Source organism: Ceratotherium simum, chromosome 8 (genome assembly GCF_057802395.1).
Source record: "Ceratotherium simum simum isolate JZ-2026a chromosome 8, ASM5780239v1, whole genome shotgun sequence".
In the NCBI taxonomy this organism is placed as follows: Eukaryota; Metazoa; Chordata; class Mammalia; order Perissodactyla; family Rhinocerotidae; genus Ceratotherium; species Ceratotherium simum.
In genome coordinates, this window is record NC_141907.1 from 30,100,393 (window position 1) to 30,121,663 (window position 21,271).

At 38.0% G+C, this 21,271-nt stretch overlaps 1 protein-coding gene across 1 annotated transcript in view; it reads left to right on the top strand.

Moving 5' to 3' along the window:
- The window catches only part of DTHD1 (death domain containing 1), a 68,029-nt gene that overhangs the window by 33,088 nt on the left and 13,670 nt on the right, over positions 1-21,271 (top strand). Inside the window, exon 8 of the mRNA XM_004418967.3 lies at positions 2,943-3,187. Coding sequence (XP_004419024.2) covers positions 2,943-3,187 — 245 coding nt within the window. The remainder of the gene's footprint in view (positions 1-2,942; positions 3,188-21,271) is intronic.

The window sequence follows — 21,271 nt, forward strand, 5'->3', positions numbered from 1 at the left end:
GATTACAAGTGCAAATGAGCTGAGACAGAAGTGTGCCTGTGTGTTTGATGGAAGGCAGGGAGGCTGGATGAGAGGGAGTGAGACAACAGCTGTAGGAGATGAGGTGAGTACCAATCACGCCTGCCTTGAAGGCCATTGCAAAGACTTTGCCTTTTATTCTAAGTGAAATGGGGAGCCATGAAGGCTTTTCAACAGAGGAGTCACATGATCTGGCTTAGATTATAACTGTGTTGAGAATAGAATATATACATATATATATATAGAGAGAGACCTGTAATAGATTCTATTCTCAACACAGTTATAACCTAACTCAGAGGCAAAGGAAGAAGCAGGCAGACCAGTTAATGAGCCATTGCAATAAACCAAGCAATGGATGATGGTGGTTTAGAGGTACAGGTGGTGGAGATGTGTTAGAATACAGAAATACTCTGAGCCAGTGGTTCTTATAGGATTCTTCTGGTTTCCCATGTTCCTAGTCTTTCACCTCCTCATCTGACTTTTCTAAGCAGAAGCATATATTTCTACATTTGTACTTTCTATGTTGTCAATGAAAAATATTCCAATACCCATTACTGAGAAGAAAATATATTGCTATAAGGAATACCTAGTAACTCACAAAATGCAAATAAATTCTGTATTTCTTTATATGACAAATATTTGTTGAATAGCTACTATCCCAAGGTCCTACTAGAAACTATATACATAATATTTTGAGGAGAAAGAGGTTCTCAAAATGTGAAAGAATGATTGATTTTGTAATTTTGGCATGCAACGAATGGCTTTCGCTTTTGCTTCCCCTTTAAATTTGCCAGTGTGGGGGAAAAAAGTAGAATAGTGCAATTTCTTTGTGCAACTTGCCTTTTTTTCTGGTTCTATTTTTTTCCATGACAAAGGATCTTCAAAATATAGTGTTAGATTTTGGCAACAATGAAATTCCAGCTTTAAAAATTCTACATAGTGTTTTCTATTTATAACACTATGATCATGCTATTTATTACTGGTAAATCCACAACAATTTCATCCCTTTTTCATATATAAATATGACTGTTAGAGATTGCATTGTAGATCTTTATTTTTAAAAATTAACTAGCAGTAAGAGGTAGATAAGTTTTAAATCTAAATCAAACCAATGTAGTTATGCCTTACCCTCAATCCTTGTATTCTATATATAAATTATTCCTTATGAGTAATCATATACCTGGGAGAAGTATAAAATCTTTCAAAGAATGGAAGCAGAAATTTACTAAGTTGTATTCTATTGGGCCCAAAGTAGCAGCACTTTCTTGATAGTACTCTGGTGATATGGAAGTAGAAGTTTGCCAGGTGTTACTCCAGAGATCTGGAAACTCTCGTTTACCTAATCTACGGAGTGAAACTCTTCTAAGAAGGCAAACCAGGGCTAGCCATTCCTGTCCTAGGATGTCCTAGAAATCTGTTTTGTTGAGGAGCCAGTTTGCCTCTCAAATATAGACTTATTCAAAGGGACGTACTCCTATACCTTTCATAACCTAGAATTATTCTATTTCTAAATGTAACTACACTTTAAAATTCATCAAAATGACCTCTAGCAGTCACATCAGGGAGAAAGGTATTCGTTTCTTCTACATCTCTCACTGAACTCTTATTTCACTTGGCAAAATGGGAAGGTTTTCCATGAAAAAGAGTTCTGGGTACTCAACTTTCAGGCTTCTAGGAGCGGAAGATGTTGCAACTTCGATATCAAAGCTTCACATTGACATTTCTTTAAAAAGTGTGAGTGGGTTGTTTTTTGTCATACAAATTCAAAACAGTGGAAAAGTTCTGCTTCTGTCTTGTCATTTGCTATCATTTATTAAGCATTTATTATGTGCCAGGCCCTGTGCCTTTCATTTTATCCATATTATCTCATTTCATTCCCATCCTTGGAGGTAAGTTTTATTTCTCCTGTTTTAAAGATAAGGAAGTTAAGGCTCCAAGAAGCTCAGACATGTGAAAGAACAGGGTAAATATGGCAGTATGTAGCTAAATAGTAGAGGCTGGACGTGGATCTAGAGATTTATGTCCGAAACACATTATCTTAGCTGCTACACTATAGCTTACTTTTAAATTTTGCTGAGGGGAACGCAGACATGCTTTAGGAAACAGACAGTGCTTGTTCTACTATTGCAATGACGAGGTGAAAATATCCTGACGGTCGTGGTAAAATGCCCATGAGTAAAGGATTATGTTCACTAAAGCTCCAGATTTTCAGTGAGCAACTGAGAAAACGTATCATTGCTTTGGGGGAATTCATCAAGCTTTAATAGAAATTTCAGTAACGTGAGTTTAGTAACTATTCCATTTGGAAGTTCTAGAACAGCACTGTCAATTTCTGTGATGGTGGAAATGTTTTATATCTGCTCTGTCAAATAGAGTAGCCACTAGACATGTGGCTATTAACATTTGACATGTGGCTACAGTGATCGAGGAACTGAATTTTTAACTTTATTTAATTTTAATTAATTTTAACTTCAATTTAAAAAGCCACATGTTGCTAGTGGCTGCCATATAGGAAAGGGCAGTTCTAGAATGTCTATCATGAGGTCATGATAGTATACAATATGATGTAAATAGTTAGGGGAAAGGAAAAAGATAATTGAAAGGTGAAAATTTTCTAAATACAGAAAGAGCTGAATGTTTTCAATAGTTTCTTGTTAGAGCAAAATGAAATAGAAAAAGAAAAGAAAAGATGATTAGATCTAGAAGCAGCCAGAGAATACCTAGTCCAATTATAGATGAGAAATCTTTTTAGCAGTCTACACAGTCTCAGCCCATTGCTGCTTTGTCAGGTTTTGTTTTGACAAGAGGCAATGAAACAAAAAAGCTTTAATTGTATTAAAAGATAAAATGATTGTTTGGATTTTAAAAAATTAAGACAAAGTGGTATATCTTAATATTAACAAATGCATTTTACTTCTATTTAGCCAATGGGAAGGATTATGGAAAAGATTACAAGCTTATTTTTCATTTACAAAGAAGACCCAGGCTGGAACTCCAAATCAAAGAGGTGGATGAATTTGGAAACTATAGCTGCTCTCATTATAAGGGCACTATTGAAGTTTATATAGTACCCAAGGGAAAGATAGACCCCAACTTGGCTCAATCTCTTACACTCAGTGAAAACAGTTGTCAGTTGCCAATTTGCAAATTACCATTGAAATTGCCAAAGGTGAGTTATTTTACTTCCCTAATTACCTTGTTTTGTTAATGCTTTATATTTCTCTGTCACAATCAATACCGCAGGCATGCGGATACTTAAGGTTATAAGAAAAGGTAGGAATAAAGTTGACAAGGAAGAGTGGGTAGATCCACTTTCAGAGTGGTAGAATACTTCTCAGGATTTCCACGTTCTTTCATATCAATTTTTCTAACAGGAGTGATTCAAGTTGATGTGGTCCCAACAGTATGTTGTTAACGACTGCGGAAATAATGTCATTCATTTTCTGTAACTGCATTTAAGTAACTGGGAAATTGTTTATGAAAACCCTGAATGCATTTCAGAGCACAACACTCTAAGGAAAAATGATGTGGTGAGCAGGAAAATGACATCAAAATATTTTCACTGGGACTACCAAATCTTGCACATTTGTTTTAGGAGTTAGCGTCTCCTATCTAAACTTCGTATTCTTATTAGGAAAGTAGGATTGAATTGTTTCTCTGAACATGTCAAACAAACAAATAATTTTATTGCTGTGTATAGTATTTCTTTCAGCGAACCAGGACTTAGTACTTCTAAACTATATTCTTTTTTTTGTTTTCTGGTGAGGAAGAGTGGCCCTGAGCTAACATCTGTTGTCAATCTTCCTCTTTTTGCTTGAGGAAGATTGTCCCTGAGCTAACCTCTGTGCCCATCCTCCTCTATTTTCTATATGGGATGCCGCCACAGCGTGGCTTGATGAGCGGTGCTTAGGTCTGTGCCCGGGATCCAAACCTGCGAACCCTGGGCTGCTGAAGCAGAGCCCATGAACTTAACCACTACACCACCAGGTTGGCCCCACAGCATGACATGTTGAGGGGCGTGTAGGTCTGTGCCTGGGATCTGAACCCAAGAACCCTGGGCCACCAAAGCGGAGCATGTGAACTTAATTACTACACCACGCAGCTGGCCCCTAAACTATATTCTTAATGAGAAATATAATTGAAAAATTCATTTTATCACTCCAGAGGAAGAACAAACTTCTTATATTTTAAAGAAAGCCAAAATTATTTTTCCGTGTTTTTACTTTTTGTTATGAATAGCAGAAATACATTTTCCATGGGGTTAGATTTTGTACTAATTTTAAATAAATTAGTAAACTAAGTAATTTGACAAACATTAATTGAAATTCTGAAATAGGGAATGTGCTATGCTAGGCATTATGACAAATACAGAGCTATAGAGTATAATACGTGTCCTAAAGCTGCGTTGTCCTGAATGGTAGCCACTATCCACATGTCTACGGAACACTTGAAATACGGCTAGTCTGAATTGAGGTGTATTGTAAAATACACACCAGATTTCAAAGACTCAGTCCAAAAAAAATATAAAATATCTTGTTAATAATTTGTTTACATTGATTTCATAGTAAATTATAATATTTTGGTTATGGGGTTAAATAAAATATATTATTAAAATTAATCTCTTCTGCTTAAAAAAATTTTTTTTACGTGGCTAACTAGAACATTTTAAATTACTTATATGTCTCAAACTGTATTTCTGTGGGACAGCACTGCTCTAAATGATTTACAGTCTAGAAGAGTATGCAAAACATGTATACAAAACCACCTTGTAAGATAGTAAATGATTAGACTAATGGTAGAACAGTGTACTAATAGTTGTTCAGAGGAGGGAAATGACTTTTCTGGAAGCAGAAATCAGTAGAAGTTTCGTAGTAGTTGTGGCATTTCATGTGAGCTTTGTAAGTTGGTAGAAATTTGGCCATTGAAAATGAAGAAGAAAGTATGTTAGGAGGAGGAAATGGAATGAATTTGAGCGGGGATGGTAGGCATAGCTTAGCAGGAATTAATAATTCATATAATAACCATTATAATCATTTCTAATGTGCCAAAAGTCTTTCAAGTGCTTTACATGCATTGTGTCATTAAATCTTCACAAAAATCCTGCAAGGCGTTATCACTGTTCTCACTTTGTAGGAAACTGAGGCATAGAAATCTTAGGCAACTTGCTCATGGTCCCGTAGCTAAGTAAGTGGCAGAGCTAGGATTCAAACCCAGAAAATCTGCTTCTGACATGTGTACCCTCTGTGTGCTGTTGACTCTTTAGCAGATAAAGCTAGGATTCTTGGTCAAGGATACAGGATAGATCTTACGATATCCATGTTCACCCTTGAAGTTGTATGACAATTTCATGTACACTATGCTTTAGTGTAGAAGTGATATTAAAATTTTAACAAATGATATGACATGGGTTCTGGTCATTCAAACTGAAAGGAGCCATTTGAGCAGAAGTGCAGGGTCCTAGAGACATTAACTCTTTACTTGCTTGTTTTGGGGAGATCCTGGGGTTCCTGAGAGGCATGTGTAGGGTGGCAGAGTCTATTAAACCACTGACACTGAAAATTATATTTAAGAACAGTATAGCCATATAGGTGCATACTCACTCTTAGTTTTTCCTCTGTGCATTTTCATTTCCATCTTAGGGCGTCTGCATTTGCTGCTTACTATGAGTGGGGCCCTCTTCCTTCAGATAGTCACAAAACTGGATCTCTATTATTCAAGTCTCAGCTCAAATATCATCTCCTTATCCTTATTCCCCCATCTCCTTACTGAAAGTCACTCTAACCCATTATCCTTTTAAAATTTACTTCATAACACTTACCATGATTGAAATTATTAGATTTATTTATTTGTTCATTTATTTTCTATTTGCCTTTGCTCCTTGAGAAAGCAAGCTCCATGAGTGGAGGGGTTTGTCTACCCTGTTCCAGCTCCGTCGTCACTAATCAGAATAGTGTCTGGCACATGGAGGCACTCTAAATGTTTGTGACTGGATGAATGAAGGGACATCTGTTAGATTCGATTTGATTAGACTCTAAAACTTTAAGAACCACTGACTTAAAGGAATACTCGAATTCTCTCTAGACAGTGGTTTAGAGCCTCATTGTACAAACTCTTAGCTGGCAGGCTAAGGGGTTGGTTTGGATCAATATGAAGATTTGAGAGAAGAGGCAGGATACACCAGGGGTGCTCTCTCTCTGCAGCTCAGTTTAGCACATTACTTCCTATGGTCACTATGTGGTTCTCCCGCTATGGGATGACTAGAAGGAGGGAAGTAGGGGCCCGCTGGAATTCTCTGGCAGGAGGTGGTGAGGGCCTCCCTGTGATGATGGCAGATGATGGAAAGAAAGGTCCTTGTGTAAGAGGACAGACTTGAGGTCTAAAATGTGACACACATTCAGCTTTCAGTTTGCAGTGTTTTCTCTGTGACCTATCTGACTTCATGAATTAATTAGCCAAGCTAGATAGTTTAGGGGTTTATATAGACTTTGCTCAATAAAAATCTGTGTTAGTGATTGTCTAGGTCTTTTGCATAAGCTCTTCCTCAGCCTTGATTCTAGCACCCACTTGCTTGAGCAATTCCTAGTGGTCATCTCTTACAGCTCTGCTGAGGTGTGGCTTCTTCCAGGAAGCCTTCCCTGACCTCCTATTCATAGCATGTTAGGTGTTCCTGGTGTGTGTTTCCACAACATCCTGTTCTTTCCCCATCACTGTAGTTATCATATTTTACTATAATTACATGCTTCCCAATAAGCAAGTGTTTCTCAATCTTTTTCGTTTTTACCTCCCTAAGGAGTCTTTTTAGAAATCTTTTTCCCTGACCACCCTTCTCCATTAAATTTTAATATCACAGATATACTGTATGTCTGATTATGTACTGTATAAGTATTTGTATTTTATAATTAAAAGTGTAAGCATTTTTTTGGCTTGCCCAAGAGCAAATTTTCTCTCCTGGAGGGTGACGTCACGCCAGTTGAGAATGCATGCAACCGACTGTGCAGGCACATGGCTGTCCTGCTCAATTTGTATTGTCAGTACCAGGCATATAGTACATTCACATAATTTGTGAATGATTAGATGGATGAGACAATTTCTTCGAACCTTAAAATGGTCCAACCTTGAAGTTGATAATCTTGAAACTATATTGGCATATTTAAAAATAGTGCATTTTAAACATATGCTGCCTTTCATACATGAATCTACTGCCTGCATGCCCTCTGTCCTTTTGTTCTCCCAGATGGGTTTGTACAGGGCTTTCCAGGTTCACTCTTTTAGCTCTTCCTGATGCCTAAACAGAGTCTTTACAAGTAAGTTTGTTGGAGTTGAGAAAGAACACGTGGGTGTAGAAACTTTTTCCCTCTTTGCAAACTGACATACCTAAATGAGAATTAAAACCATGACCTTTATTTTTGTGAGAATAGATTTCTTCCATAAAGCTCAGAGTTTAAAAAAGATCGACCTTAACTAGGCAGCATTAGAATATGCTATTTTTCAGGAAATGGAAGTAGCTTTATTATATGGAGTTTGACATTAATGGCCATTGCATTATGCATACATTTATACATGTAGCATAAATTTGGTGAAGGCATTTGTCAAAATTAAAAGTGCTTTCCACACAGAAGACAAGCAGCAAATATTTACTTTTATGTATGTAGATATAAACACACACATGCACACACACATAAGTATAAGGTGTGACCTCAATGTACTATGTCTGATTTCCAAAGATGTGAAAACATATCACCCGTTACTTCATGCTTGGGAGGATCTCTGTGTATCTTATCCTTCAGCCTCCATATTCCATTTATTCATATATTAATTCATTAAACAAACATTTCTTGTATTCCATGGACCAGACATACAGTGGTGTTCCTTGTGTATATGGTCCTATTTTTCCCTTGTCTCTCCATAGACTATTCTTAACTCAGAGGACAGAGTGAGACTTTAAACCATCAGTCAGATCATCTCCTGCCTCTGCTCCAAACCCTGCAGTGGCTCCTAGTTTCACTCAGAGAAAGACTCTATATGAACTTGGCCCCATTGCCTCTAGGACCTTCTCTCCTACACTCTCCTCTTCACTTATTCAACTCAAACCACAAGGACCGTCTTGCTGTTCTTGGAACTTGCCATACATGCTTCTGCTTTAGGTTTTTGGAATGCTTTTCCTTCCATCAGACACCTGCACAGCTAACACCGTCACCTCCTTCAATTCTTTGCTCAAATTTCACTTCCTTTCTGAGGCCTACCCTGATTCTATTTCTTATTGCAATATACTCCCATGCAACCTGATACTCCTGATGCTCCTTCACTTGCTCTGATTTTTTTCTTTTCTCTAAAGCATGGTTACCTTCTAACAAGCATTTCCTCATTTATTATGTTTATTGTGGGAGCACCTCCACTCCACAACTAGGACATAAGCTCCTTGAGGCCAGGGATCTTTGTTTCATTTGCTGCTGGATAGTGAGGACCTAGAATATTGCCTCACATATCTTAGGTGCTCAATAAATGTTTGTTGAATGAATGAATTCATAAATGGAACTTGCATTTTAAGCACCAAAAGTGTGAAGAGGAAAGTGAGAAGTGTCGAGAAGGAAAATAAATTAGCATCAGAGGATTGGCAGAAGTGGTGGTGTACACTTATAGATGGATGATCAGGGAAGGCTTCACTGTGGAGGTGCCTTCTGAGCTGAGGAGCAGAAGTGACAAGAAGCCCATCTACCTGGGTGGCCAGAAGAATACTGCAGTGAGAGAAACGGCAGGTACCAAGACTGATGGGTGTGAGCTTCTAATAAAGGACTCAATGGAAGACCATTATGGCAAGTGTGCGTATGAGGGGCAGAGAAAGGTGATGAGGTTTGAGAGATAGAGAGGGTCCAGGTGAGAGTTCACACTTCAATTTGATCTTCTGAAAATGGTCACATAACCAATAGATGTGAAAACTTATGGCTGAAGAAAACAATGATTGGTCTCTCTGTCTTTCCTAAATTGTGCTTCAAACTTCCACCTTTTACAAAACATTCAAGTAAATTCAATTTATTCTATATCTATTTGTGCTTTGACAGAAACAAGGCAAGTTTCAAAAAACTCAAAGATTTTTTAGGTGGAAGGAAGTGGTGCGTGTGTGTGCACTTCTGAAGTCACATCACGTAGGTGACTGTCTGTGCCGCTTGGTCATTTGCGCCAGCTTGAGTTGTGACTGCCTTTTACTCTTCCTGTCTGCTCAGAGGTTCTACTTTGAAGGAGAGAAGGGCTCTGGGGCTGGTGGTTGTTTCTGCGGGAGGGAGTCTGTTCGAGGCTGCAGTTTCCCAGTCAGACCTAACCTATGTATTTATGTAAGCCGTTGACCCAAGTTTTGCTTAGCCTGAACTTCCTCTTTTTTTTTAACTGAACTCATGACATGTGATTTCTAGCAAATAATGATACTGCTCAACACTTGCTTTCTCACCACATTAAATAACTTGCTGTGTCAAAGGAAGGAAGCATGCAGAGGCTGTTGCGACATTCAGTTCGTCAGCATCGCTACTTTCTCCCCACTTTGGACTTTCATTGCTGTCTCCCTGCCCTGCCAGGAAGATGGCTTTTTTTTCTATATGATTTTTTTTTCCTAACTATATGAAGTACTGAAGAACAGTCTCAATTAAATAAATGAGAAGATTCCAAGCTACTGAAAATTTTTACATTCATGGGCACTTCAATTCTACTGAGGTTTTTCAGTTGTAATAACTTAAGAAGTGAAATCGCACTTATTAGTTTAGAGCTAGCTATTAAGAAAACAGATTAGAAAAAGCATATGCTTTAAAAATAACACTCAGTTAGAGAAATCAGGGTTTGTTTTGTGTGTGTGTTTGGGAATAGTGAACTTACTGGTGATTTTCAAATTTTCTGTAACTTAGCTTCATGCTTTCTTCCAATAACATGTAAGTTGTTTCATGCCCCACTCCCTACTAATTATAGAGGAAAGTCACTAGAATCTTGGCAAGTAGGGATATCAGGTCAATTTTTTTTTAACCTGTGAAAGTTTTATAAGCCTTCTTACTCTTTCCAGTGTTTCAATTCTGGCTCTCCGTGGCGTGCCTTCCAGGCCTGAAATCTAACCTTCCTCTAAGCCATCAGAATGACCTTCAAAGAGAATGACCTTCAAAGACACAATTTTGACCATATCACCAAAAAATCAACTTTACATTGTGCATGAGATGTAAAAGGGAGAAAAATGAGCAAAATTGGTTTAGTCAGGAACAGGATCCTGTATTCTTTTTTGAAAAGTGCTTTGCCCAACAATTTAATCAAAAGAGAATCTTTCCCTTCTCTTTCCCCCTCTCCTACCTCTTCATCTTCCTCCTCCCTTTTCTTTTCCCGGTTTCCTCATCTCCCTCCATCTCTTCACTCCCTTTCCCCTTTCTCCTTCTCTGTCCCTTCTGATCCCTCCTCCTCCTTCCTTCTTCCCCTTTGTCCCTAAAAGGGAGGGTTTTCTCTGCTCAGTGGGCAGTATAACTAAACCAGGAACTGTGCACTATATTGTCATATGCCTGTCAATAATCGTTTTACAAAGGAAGCACATATATTCTTGCCTGTCTGAGAAAATTTAACAAAAAAAGTAATTGATGTGTTTGCATTTATTCTCTTAAAACCGTTAACATTTAATAAGTAAAAAATGATGTTCATTAATTCAAATGATTTTCTAGTTTATGAACTCCAGCTGTTGTTTTTTTCTTTAGATATATCAATCAACATGTCAATTAACAAACACTAATTGTGTCTCCTATATATGAGATATTATGTGGTGCCTAAAAATATAGTAATACATACAATTCAAAATCTTAGCTTTCAAGGAAATTACAGTCCAGTTCAGGAGATAAACCACAAACACTTTAAAAGTTTAAATCCTATGAATAGCAGCAGAGCATTGTCTGATACAGCACCGGAAGTTGAGAGGATGGCACAAAAACACTGGGCAGGTTCTGATCTGCTGTACACAGGGTCACTAGGAGTTAGAATCGACTTGATGGCACTAACAACCAAATGACCTTAAAAGTTATAAAACAATGCAAGAGATAAATACTAATTGAATACAACAATACAGTAATATCACAAGACAGGAACTGATGATTAATTGCAAACGAATGACCAAGATGGTAAATGCTAGGGCATTTCAGAGAAGAGAGTGATCGGTGTGGGCTGAGGTGAACTGGGGGCACTTCATAGAGCAAGATAGATGTAGAGAATGTTTAGGTTCTGGAGAGGAAGAAAGAAAGAGGTAGTAGGTTCCACACAAGAGGGATGGCATGAGCTGAAACTTTGAAGTAGCAAAGCACAAGGGGTGTTTCAAGAAATGACGATAAATAGATCTGTATGGTTTGAGTGGAAGATTTAGAAAAATTTCATATTGGAAATAAGTTGGGGAAAGACTATGGAGGGCTCCGAATGCCTTGTTTAGATCAACCAAATGTCCCTGTGGAATTGTTATAGGTGGGGCCTTCTGTCAAAATTTGTCAAAAGAATATGGTTGATTCCATGATGTAGAGATCAGGGAATGATCATGTAATAAGGCAGAGATTCAAACCAGAGATCCTTAGCATATGAGTAAGCAAAAAGAATCAGCCACTGCTGTTCTTGAAATGAGTTTGGCCATAACTGAATTTGGAGAAGTACGGATCTAGTTAGTTTATAATTAAGCTCATCTTTTATCCTATAAGTAATGGCAAGCCATTGGAAAATTTTAACCAGGAGTGTGACATGATCAAATTTTGTTAGCAATGTCACTGTGAAAGCCTATAAGAATAAGTTAGAAAGAGATGAGCTTAACAACAGTAAAATAAAGGGTGAATGAAGAAGTTCATGGAAGAGATGGTGATGGCCTGATGTAAGACCATAGGAGCAAGAATGGAAAGAAGAGAACAAACAGAGTTGGAGAGAGATTTAGGACTTGGGATCAACTAGACTTGCTGATAGAGTGAATGTGTGTGGGGATTGGGAGGTAGGAGGATGTTGGGAGATGGAGAAAGCTGTGGAGAGGAGAGTTTGGAGGGTGGCTCCCAGGACACTGGTGTGAGTTATAGTCCTATGATACAACATGGTGCTTCATTGACTTTACTTTGGAAGTGTGTTTAAACTTGCATTTCATCTCTATTCCTCCTAATATTGTCCTTTCTGATAGATGATTGCAACTTTCCCCTTGAAGGCCTATCATCAATCCCCTTTTCTGCTCTGGGCCACACAACCAACAGGGTAGTTTTTCTCAAAAACAAATATGATTTTATCACTCTTCTCCTAAAACTTCTCAATTGGCACTTTCTCCTAAAACTTCTCAAATGGCACTTTATATCTATTGATCAAAGTCCAAGCCACTTACCCTGGCGTATAAGGCCCTTCACAAACCCCCACAACCCTTTCATATTCCATTTACCCAACTAACATCTTTTGCTCTATTCCACTTAAAAGTCTCATTTCTTTTATACATTATGGTCTTAACTGCCTCAGAGGCTCTTCCCATAGCTGCCTTATGACTGTATTGACTCTATACTTAGCTCTATTGTCATCTCTTTAGAAGAAGGCTTTAAATTTCCCAGGCAGAATTAGGTACTACATTGTAATTACAACCAAAACACTTTGAATATATACTAAAGTATGGTCTGTTATATTTGTTATTTTTATAACAATAGTGGTTATGATAATTATAACCAATATTTATTAAGTTATTCCTTGATCTTGATAAAGTATCTTGCTAAAGCATTTATACATATTAACTCACTTACTGAAAGGGTATGTGGTTGAAGAAACTGCAGCACAGAGAGGTTTGCTCAAGGGGAAATGAGTAGAAAATGACAAATCTACTATTTGAGCCCAAGTTTGCCTGATTCCAATGGCGGCACTCCTAACCATTATATCTATTATGTCTTTTCGTGACTGAGTTCCTCAGAAATGGGAGCATAGCTCACTCAATTTTGTAATCCCATTTCCTAGTTCACATTCAATAATGTTTTGTTGAACTATTTAATGAATAAATGAATGTGTGCTGGGGACATCGATAAAGCAATTGAAGGTAGAGTCTTAATGCCTGACAGAGATTTACCTATTTCTTGTTCCAGCTAACAGTGACATTTAGCAGAAGCTTTTCAGGCCTTCAAAGGAATGACTAATGTGGAGATTTCACACACTGTGGCAAGACCTGAGAGGAAGATGTTTGTGGCTATCCAGGCCTTTCCCTGCAACATTCATATCACTCTCAGAAAGGCTATCCCTATCACCAAGCCAAAAAAACAAAACAAAACAAAAAACAGCAAATTAAAAAAAAAGCTGTTAGAATATTCTAGAAAGAATACTACTCAGAGTTGAATAGGCACCTTGTCAGGTCTTCAGAATTGACAAAAATATATTGGGATTATAATTTAAAAACGGAACAATAAAGAGAGGAGGTTGAAGTTTATGCAAGTTCTAACAGTGTTGTGTATCTTTGATTCATTGAGAAGCTTTTAAAACCAATAGCATCTCCCATATCACTGCATTTATGGATCAAAGCCATCTGCTTTTGCCAGAACTGCTTGAAATAGCGAGCAAAGTTTTAAGCATGTTAACAATAGTTAACATTTATGGACTGCTTGCCAAATGCCAGCATGTTTGAAGTACTTTATATACATTATGTCATTTAATTCTCACTGCAACCCCATTTAGTCTGTCTACTGCTTGGCCTGTTGGTAGATAAAAAATGAGACTGAAGACATTAATTTAGAAACTAGATTTATCTATTCCAGACTGTTTTTGACAACTTTTCTTTACTGACTCCACGTACGTTCCATTATTGATATCCTTGCTTGCTTTATATCTGCAGCCATCCCTGAAAACCCCTTCCTTCTATCTGTTCCAACTCCTTAGACACTTAGAACTTCTTGAATTGGTCTGTGTGGTTACCAGGGACCTAATGTTTTCTCCTTTTGTGACTGACTTCTTCAAAGGCTGAGAGATATTGACTTCCTTCCTCTTGACCAGCCATAATCAGATTGAAGCCTTAAAGAGAGCCATTTTCTAAGAAGCAATTGAAGAAGATAATGAAGAAACAAAACATAAGTTTGGTGGCATTAAAATGTGCATGGGTTTAAAGAAAGATCTGAGCTAAACAAAGATATGGACTGGCACTGCTTCTGGGATTGGTAGCAGCCTGATTTCATTTCCAGAAAACCTAATTTCCAGATTTATCTCCAAGTGAGACCACTCTGGGTCAGTTCTTCTTCCTCTGAACTCAATTCTTATTTTTTTTCCACACTAATCTTACTTCCCTGTGGGTTTCTGCTGATCTTCAGATCTCTCTATGTAGAAGTACTTCCTTTTGTTGTGTGGGTCAAGCATTTTTGCCCAAGCCTTCAGGAAGTCCTACACTGACTGTGCAATTATAATATCCATGTGAAAACAACTTGGGATATTTACTGATTAATGCTGGTGTCTTTTTTTTTTTTTTTGTGAGGAGGATCAGGGCGTGCACTTAACTGCTACGCCACCGGGCTGGCCTCGCTAGTGTCTTTTCATTTATTTACTTTAAAAGGTTGGTGTGTGTGTGTGTGGAAATTTTCAAAGGCACACAGAAATAGAGAAAATATACAATAAACCTACATGGACCCACCACCCATCATTTTCTGCTGTTCTTGTTTCATCTCATACCCTTGGGTTTTTTTTTTTGAGTATTTTAAAGCAAATCACAGCTATTATATCACTTTACTTGTGAATAATTCTGTACTATGTTTCTCTAAGGCATAAGGACTTAAAAAACACATACAACCGCAATACCATCGCTACACTCAATCAAATTAGCAATTATTACTTAATAGCATCTACTACCCAGCCCATGTTCTATATTCACTTAGTAACTCAATTTTCTCTTTTTGTAGTTAATTTGTTCAAAAACAAGATCCAAAAAATGTACACTCATCTCATTTGGTTTGTGTGTCTCTGCCACCATTTGTTGAATTCTGAGTTTAGGTAACGTCCTTTACAGACATTATATTAATTGACGCTCATAGCACACTTCAGAGCTAGGAACCAGCATCTCTGTCTCACCAGTTAAAGAGTTCAGTAAGAGAGTTTAGATGGCTTGCCTCAACTTGCATGACTTCACAGTGCCAGAGGCTGTACTAGGACCCAGACTTCCAAGTCATTCCTTTTTTATGCTGTTCCACATTCCCCTATTTCTTGAGGAAGCCAGCTCCTTGCTTACTTTATATCTGCCACTTTTATCACTATGTCATATTTTGCCTCTTGTATCCTTTGACCCTTCAGGGTGTTTGGCAAATCTTGATCTTTCAAAGAGCCAGATTGCTTGTACCTTTTGTTGAAACTAATCTTTGGAATAGAGCCGTCATAGCCTAGGATGGTGGTTTTCTTGTTTTCTGGAATTTTTCAGCTCCCGAGGCAGAAGCAGACTTTCTCTGTCATCTTGGTTTTAAATGCGTAGTAATTTCGGAATAGCCCAGTAAGTTCCTCTGTCCTGTCCATGTAGTGACATCAGCTCATAGCTCCTCATTTTCAGAGCAGAGATGGCCACCTTCCCTTTAACATGATGAAGGCTTCGGCTTTCTTTGGCTTAGGTTTTGAGTTCACACTCTGTACTCTTTGTTGATGACTTATAACTCAGATGCCCTCAAAATAATCTCTATGGTTTTAAAACAACAAAAATACTTTCTGTGAGTGTTTATGTAAAAGATAGTAAAAGATATGGATATGATTCCCAGCAAATAAAAGGGGATGCTCAATTATATTGCTTTTTCCCAAATTTTAGAATTGCTAGTGCTTTTTTCTTTCTTTTTTTGGGACAATAACATATCAGCTTTACATAAAATGGATTGACATGGTGAGGAATTTATTCTCTTTTTAATCCTTTCTCTGATCCTCTGAATAGACCTCAGGTTAGTGTTAGCGTGTATTCACATCTCTCTAACACAAAAGCTCCCCTGTAAACAAGCTGAGAACAACTCTCAGGCTCAGTGATCTTGGCTGCAACAGAATTTAACAACATTGTTTTGTTTTAATTGTATTTACTTTTAAGGTTTCCATGTGCTCATACAAGTGAAGTTGTTTTCCTACTTATGATTGAGATATGAGTTTCTTTTAAAAATGTTTTTGTGTAGGTTAAAAAAAAGTAATTTTAAAGAAAAAATATTAAGTAATAACAGTTATTATTTTGAGCAGTTATTACATATGATGCCCTGCTCTAAGTTACATGATATGACTCAATGTTTCCTTCAATGGCACTATGAAGCAGGTACTATTGTCATGTCCAGTTTTCTGAATGAGGAATGCAAGGAATGAAGGGAATACTTTAAGATCACAAAGTTAATAGGTAGTGTGGTCAGGAGTTGAATTCTTCCCCTTCATCTAATACTGGCTCCAAGTCCAGAGCAGTAAAGTTGATGTATGTAAATGGTGAGCATAATGCAAGAGGTACTGGAATGGCTGAGGGAAAGTCCTGCCTTACAACCTTCACTTTACATACAAGTTGTAACTTACAGGTTGTAAATAAAAGATCTGCAGTCTTACAAATGTTAGTTCAAATATTATGTCTGTCACTTAGGGTGGGTTTTTTTGATGAGGAAGATTGGCCCTGAGCTAACATCTGCGCCAATCTTCCTTTATTTTTGTATGTGGGACACCGCCACAGCATGGCCGGATGAGTGGTGCGTAGGTCTGCACCTGGGGGATCCAAACCCGTGAACTCCGGGCCACTGAAGTGGAGTATGTGAACTTAACCACTACACCACCAGGCCAGCCCCTAGTGTGTCTGTTTTTGATCAAATTATTTTAACACTCTAAACCTCAGTTTTCTCATTTGTAAAGTAGGCATAATAACAACTACCTCTCAAGGTTAGAGATATACTAGACTATACCAAGGTTATACAATATACTTTTAGGTTGTTAGAATAATTACTGGTACACAGTAAAAAATAAAAATTAGTAGCTGTTATCATTATCTGGAGGCAATATTATTTATTGTTTAAGTAAGGGCTTTAGATAGACCTGGGTTTCAAGATTAGTTCCATGTTACCTTGGAGAAGTTACATCTGTAAAGTGGGGATGATGTTCTTCAAACTACTATGAGTTTGGAATGAAATAATATAGCTATGTGTTTAGCCCAATCCTTGGCATTTATCCTGCTTAGTATTCTCTGAGCTTCCTGGCTCTGTGGTTTGGTGTCTGACACTAATTTGGGGAAATTCTCACTCATTATTATTTCAAATATTTCTTCTCTTCTTTTCTCTCTTTCTTTTCCTTCTGGAATTCCTATTACCCATATGCTTTTTGTAGTTGTTCCACAGTTCTTGGATGTTCTGTTTTTCTCTTTGCTTTTCAGTTTTGGGGTTTCTATTGAGATATCCTCAAGCTCAGAAATTCCTCAGCCGTGTCTGTCTATTAATAATCCCATCAAAGGCATTTTTCATTTCTGTTAGTCTGTTTTTGATCTGTAGCATTTCTTTTCAGTTCTTTCTTAGAATTTCCATCTTTCTGCTTACATTGCCCATCTGTTCTTGTATGCTGTCTACTTTTTCCATGAGAGCCCTTAGCATAGGCCTTTAGTCATGGGGTGGTGAGGGAAGGGGACGTGTTCTATAGTCCTGTGATGAGATCTCAGTCTTCAGTGAGCCTGTACCTCTGGACTATGAGCTTCACATGTGATTCTCAGTCCCCTCCCCCCCAATTCGGTGGGACAGGATGGCTAGAGTGGCCTGTGGTTGGGTATTTCCCTTCGCCTACGTCAGTTAGGCTCTAACCCCAGCAGATTAGGCTCTGTTTAAAAAGTTTCTTCTGAGGGCAGGACTGGTAAGAAAAACAGAATGCTCTGGCACATTTCAAAATGGTTCCTTTTCCCCTCTGCCTGCCAGAAGCACAAGGGGATTTTTCTCAGATATTCACTATGAAAACCTGGTTGAGCTCCTGCAAGTAAAATTCACACGAGTGTGGAAACTCCCCTCATGACTAAGGTCCCCCTGGAATTTTTAACCCTCAGACTTGTCCACACTGAGCCTCTGGCAATTTGTCAATTACAGATCTGATTTCCTTCTCTGGCCTGGTTCCTGTGGTGGTTTGTGCTTGCGGGTTCCTGCTCTAATAACTTGTGATTCTCTCGCCTGTTGGTCTCTTCATATTTGGGGCAGAGGTTTACCCTGTGACCTTACTTCTCTGACAGATCTAAAGAGAGTTGTTGATTTTTCCGTTGTTGTTAGGACAGAGTGGCAACTTCTAGCCTCTTGCAGCCTGACTGGAAACCGAAAGTCTAGCCCAGTTCTTCACACCAGAATATCCTCACTCAACACTGATATAAGCTCTTATTTGATTTGTAGTTATCTTGGACCCATAACTGCAGCACAAAGTTTTTATGCTAACATTAATCTTTTGTACCAGATTACTTCTTTGATCAATATTCTATCTAACTTATTTACAATGTACACCATTAAGAATTTTATAGGAGTTGTACATTATAAAGATTGAGAATATACAGTTTACTATTATGATGCAATAAATGAACTGAAGTTAAGCAAATGGCAACTATTACTTAGTTGAAGAGGCCTCTTTGCAAAATAAATACAGAGTAGTATTATAATAGTTTGTATAATAAATACAGTAAACAGTGAAAACTGGTACTTAGTTATGGTATCTTAAAAGCTTCTGGAAAATTTGTGCTAAACATACACAGAAATATACTAATTATTTATGCTCCCTTGATCTATTATTATTCATACCACTTTCACTTGCATATCTTCTAACTACAGAATAAATGATCTATTTATAAGAAAAATCTATAGTAAGTGTGTGCGAGTGGGAGGAACATGAGGGTTAAGACTGGATGGAGGAGTCATTGACACAAAAGCTTATAATAATTACCTGTGAAAATCTCTTTACACATAAGTGCCTTAGGATAAATAATAATGCCAGCATGGCATTTTTGTTGCTATTGGTTGTATTACACTGACGATTAGCTGTAATGCTATGTGGCGTCCATTTTAGATGGTACTGCAAATGTCAGAAAGTCCTTAACATTTTACCTTAGACGAAAACTAGTTCTTCAGTAGAGACCCAAAGAACTAGTAGGCAAGTAGAAATTAAAGAGGAAAACTCTACCCCTTGTTATTGCTAGATCTGCCAAATAGCAATAGTATTGTTGTGGGTGCCATTGAAACTAGTGAGTAGTACCTGTTACAATTTAAAATAGGATATTGCTCTAGGAGTCAAGGATACTGTCATTTTATATCATTGTTTCCATTTAGCACTTCAAAATCTGTGTGAAATTGTGGGAAGGATTTATAATTTTTCTGACTTTCCCTCTTTTTTTTGCTTTTATATTAGGTTTTATGAATTATTGTGGTGAGACCTGCAGGAATTTCACCCCATTATCTTTGCTGAGCTCCCTAATTTAATCCATGTTCATCCTTTCAGGCTGAAGGAGGGCACAATGATGACATGATGTTACCAAACAAATCAGCCCTAAAGTCAACCCTTAGCAACAGTTGTTTCCACTGCATTGTTTTTCACTCTTTTTTTCATGCACATATTTCTAGAGTGAGGTTAACTTAGTTAATTCCAGCATCCTAAGCTCCTCGAAAGCACATTATAACAAAAGTGAGTCCTGGCCAAGACTGAAATAGTGAGCTTCTTTCTAGGCCTTGTCAGGGATTAGATGGTCAGCAGCGGCTGAGCCCAGGTCAGCTATGAGACCACAGGGAAGGTATGGTCTCCAGTGCTATTATGTCATGGTAGCACTTGGATCACATCTTGCTGTACATAAGGCTATACTTAACAGGATTAGCTTTAGTTACAAATGGATCTTTGGACAATCATCTATGCATTGGAATTAGAGAGGTGTGGAGAGCCTTTCTGCGTGCAAAGTGAGACTCTAGATCTGTCAAGACTTGTGTGACAGATACAATTAAGTGACTTTTATTGAGTACCCACTATGCACAAGAAACCGAACTAAGCTTTTCCATGTTATTTCATCTAAAATGTATTATCTATTTTATTTCATTTAAAGCTCACTACAAATCTAGGAAGTAGGTAAGATAATGCTAGTGATTTTAAAGTTTAGGAAACTGAGGCACGAATTGACTCAGGAGTCAACAATTGACAGAGGGGGTTTAAATTCAGCTTTACCTGAGTCCACATGCTCAAGCAGCCTGTATTAGGGGAAGAATCAGCTTTGAGTTAATCACAGTGGGTTCAACCCACTGCTCCCTCACTTACTCACTCTGAGGTCTCAGCATGAGACCTAACCACCCTTGAGCCTTGATATTCTCACTCCTCAGAGAGGAAAACAGTAAGAGCTCCCCTTTCTTCCTCACAGTATTTTTGAGAAACAGATGAGACAACCAAGAAGAAAATAATTTGTAAATAACCCTGAAGCAGGCTCAATTCTGAGAGTTTCAGACACGCCTGATATGTGGGTGCTGAGGGTCTACCAGTCCAGAAGATTAATTGCATGGAAGGTGAGGTGCTTTCTTGGGTAAGAAATTAACCTGTGTTCACTGCTGGATCTGAAATAACTAACTATATGAGATATGAAAACAGAATTCTATTTGCAGGGGCATCAGAGTGGGTCTGCCTAAAAACATACACATATTTATATATACTCAATATATAAATATATTTTATTAAATATATATAAATATATATTAAATAGTCTATGTTAAATATACAACATATATATTTAAAGCATAGAGGCCATCAGGTGTCTGGAATAGAGTGCTATGGTTATTAGTGAAATCTGTTTCTCAATTCAGCCCCTTGGATGCATGACTGTGTCCTAAGAGGAAAACTTTTAATTTAAAAACAGAAGACCTGTTTCATTGAGTTCTGTGATACATCAGGGCACAGTCAATATTACTCTAATGTCACGTAACACAAGGGGTAGGGAGCCACTTCCCTCATTGTGTCACATTTTACCACACAACTTATGTACCAGGAGGGCTTAGGGTGGCCACTAATGGAGAATTGCTTTGCTTGGGAGAAGAGTAGGAGAGAGCTGCATGAGCTCCATGTGGAGCAGGTCAGAACGGTATCACTGCTGGCAGGATGCAGCAGAACAGTGACGGGACAGCAGCAGAACAAACCTGTGGTAACCACTGATGTCGAACAACTGTGCTCATGTGGTAGCTCAAGAGCAAAAGTTCAGCATGGGTAGAAACCATCGTGGCGCACTGCACGGTGGTGCACGTGACAGACTACATGGCAGACACAGGAAGGGGAAGTGTGCCCTCAGAAGGATCGTGGATGGCTGCGTTGCCTG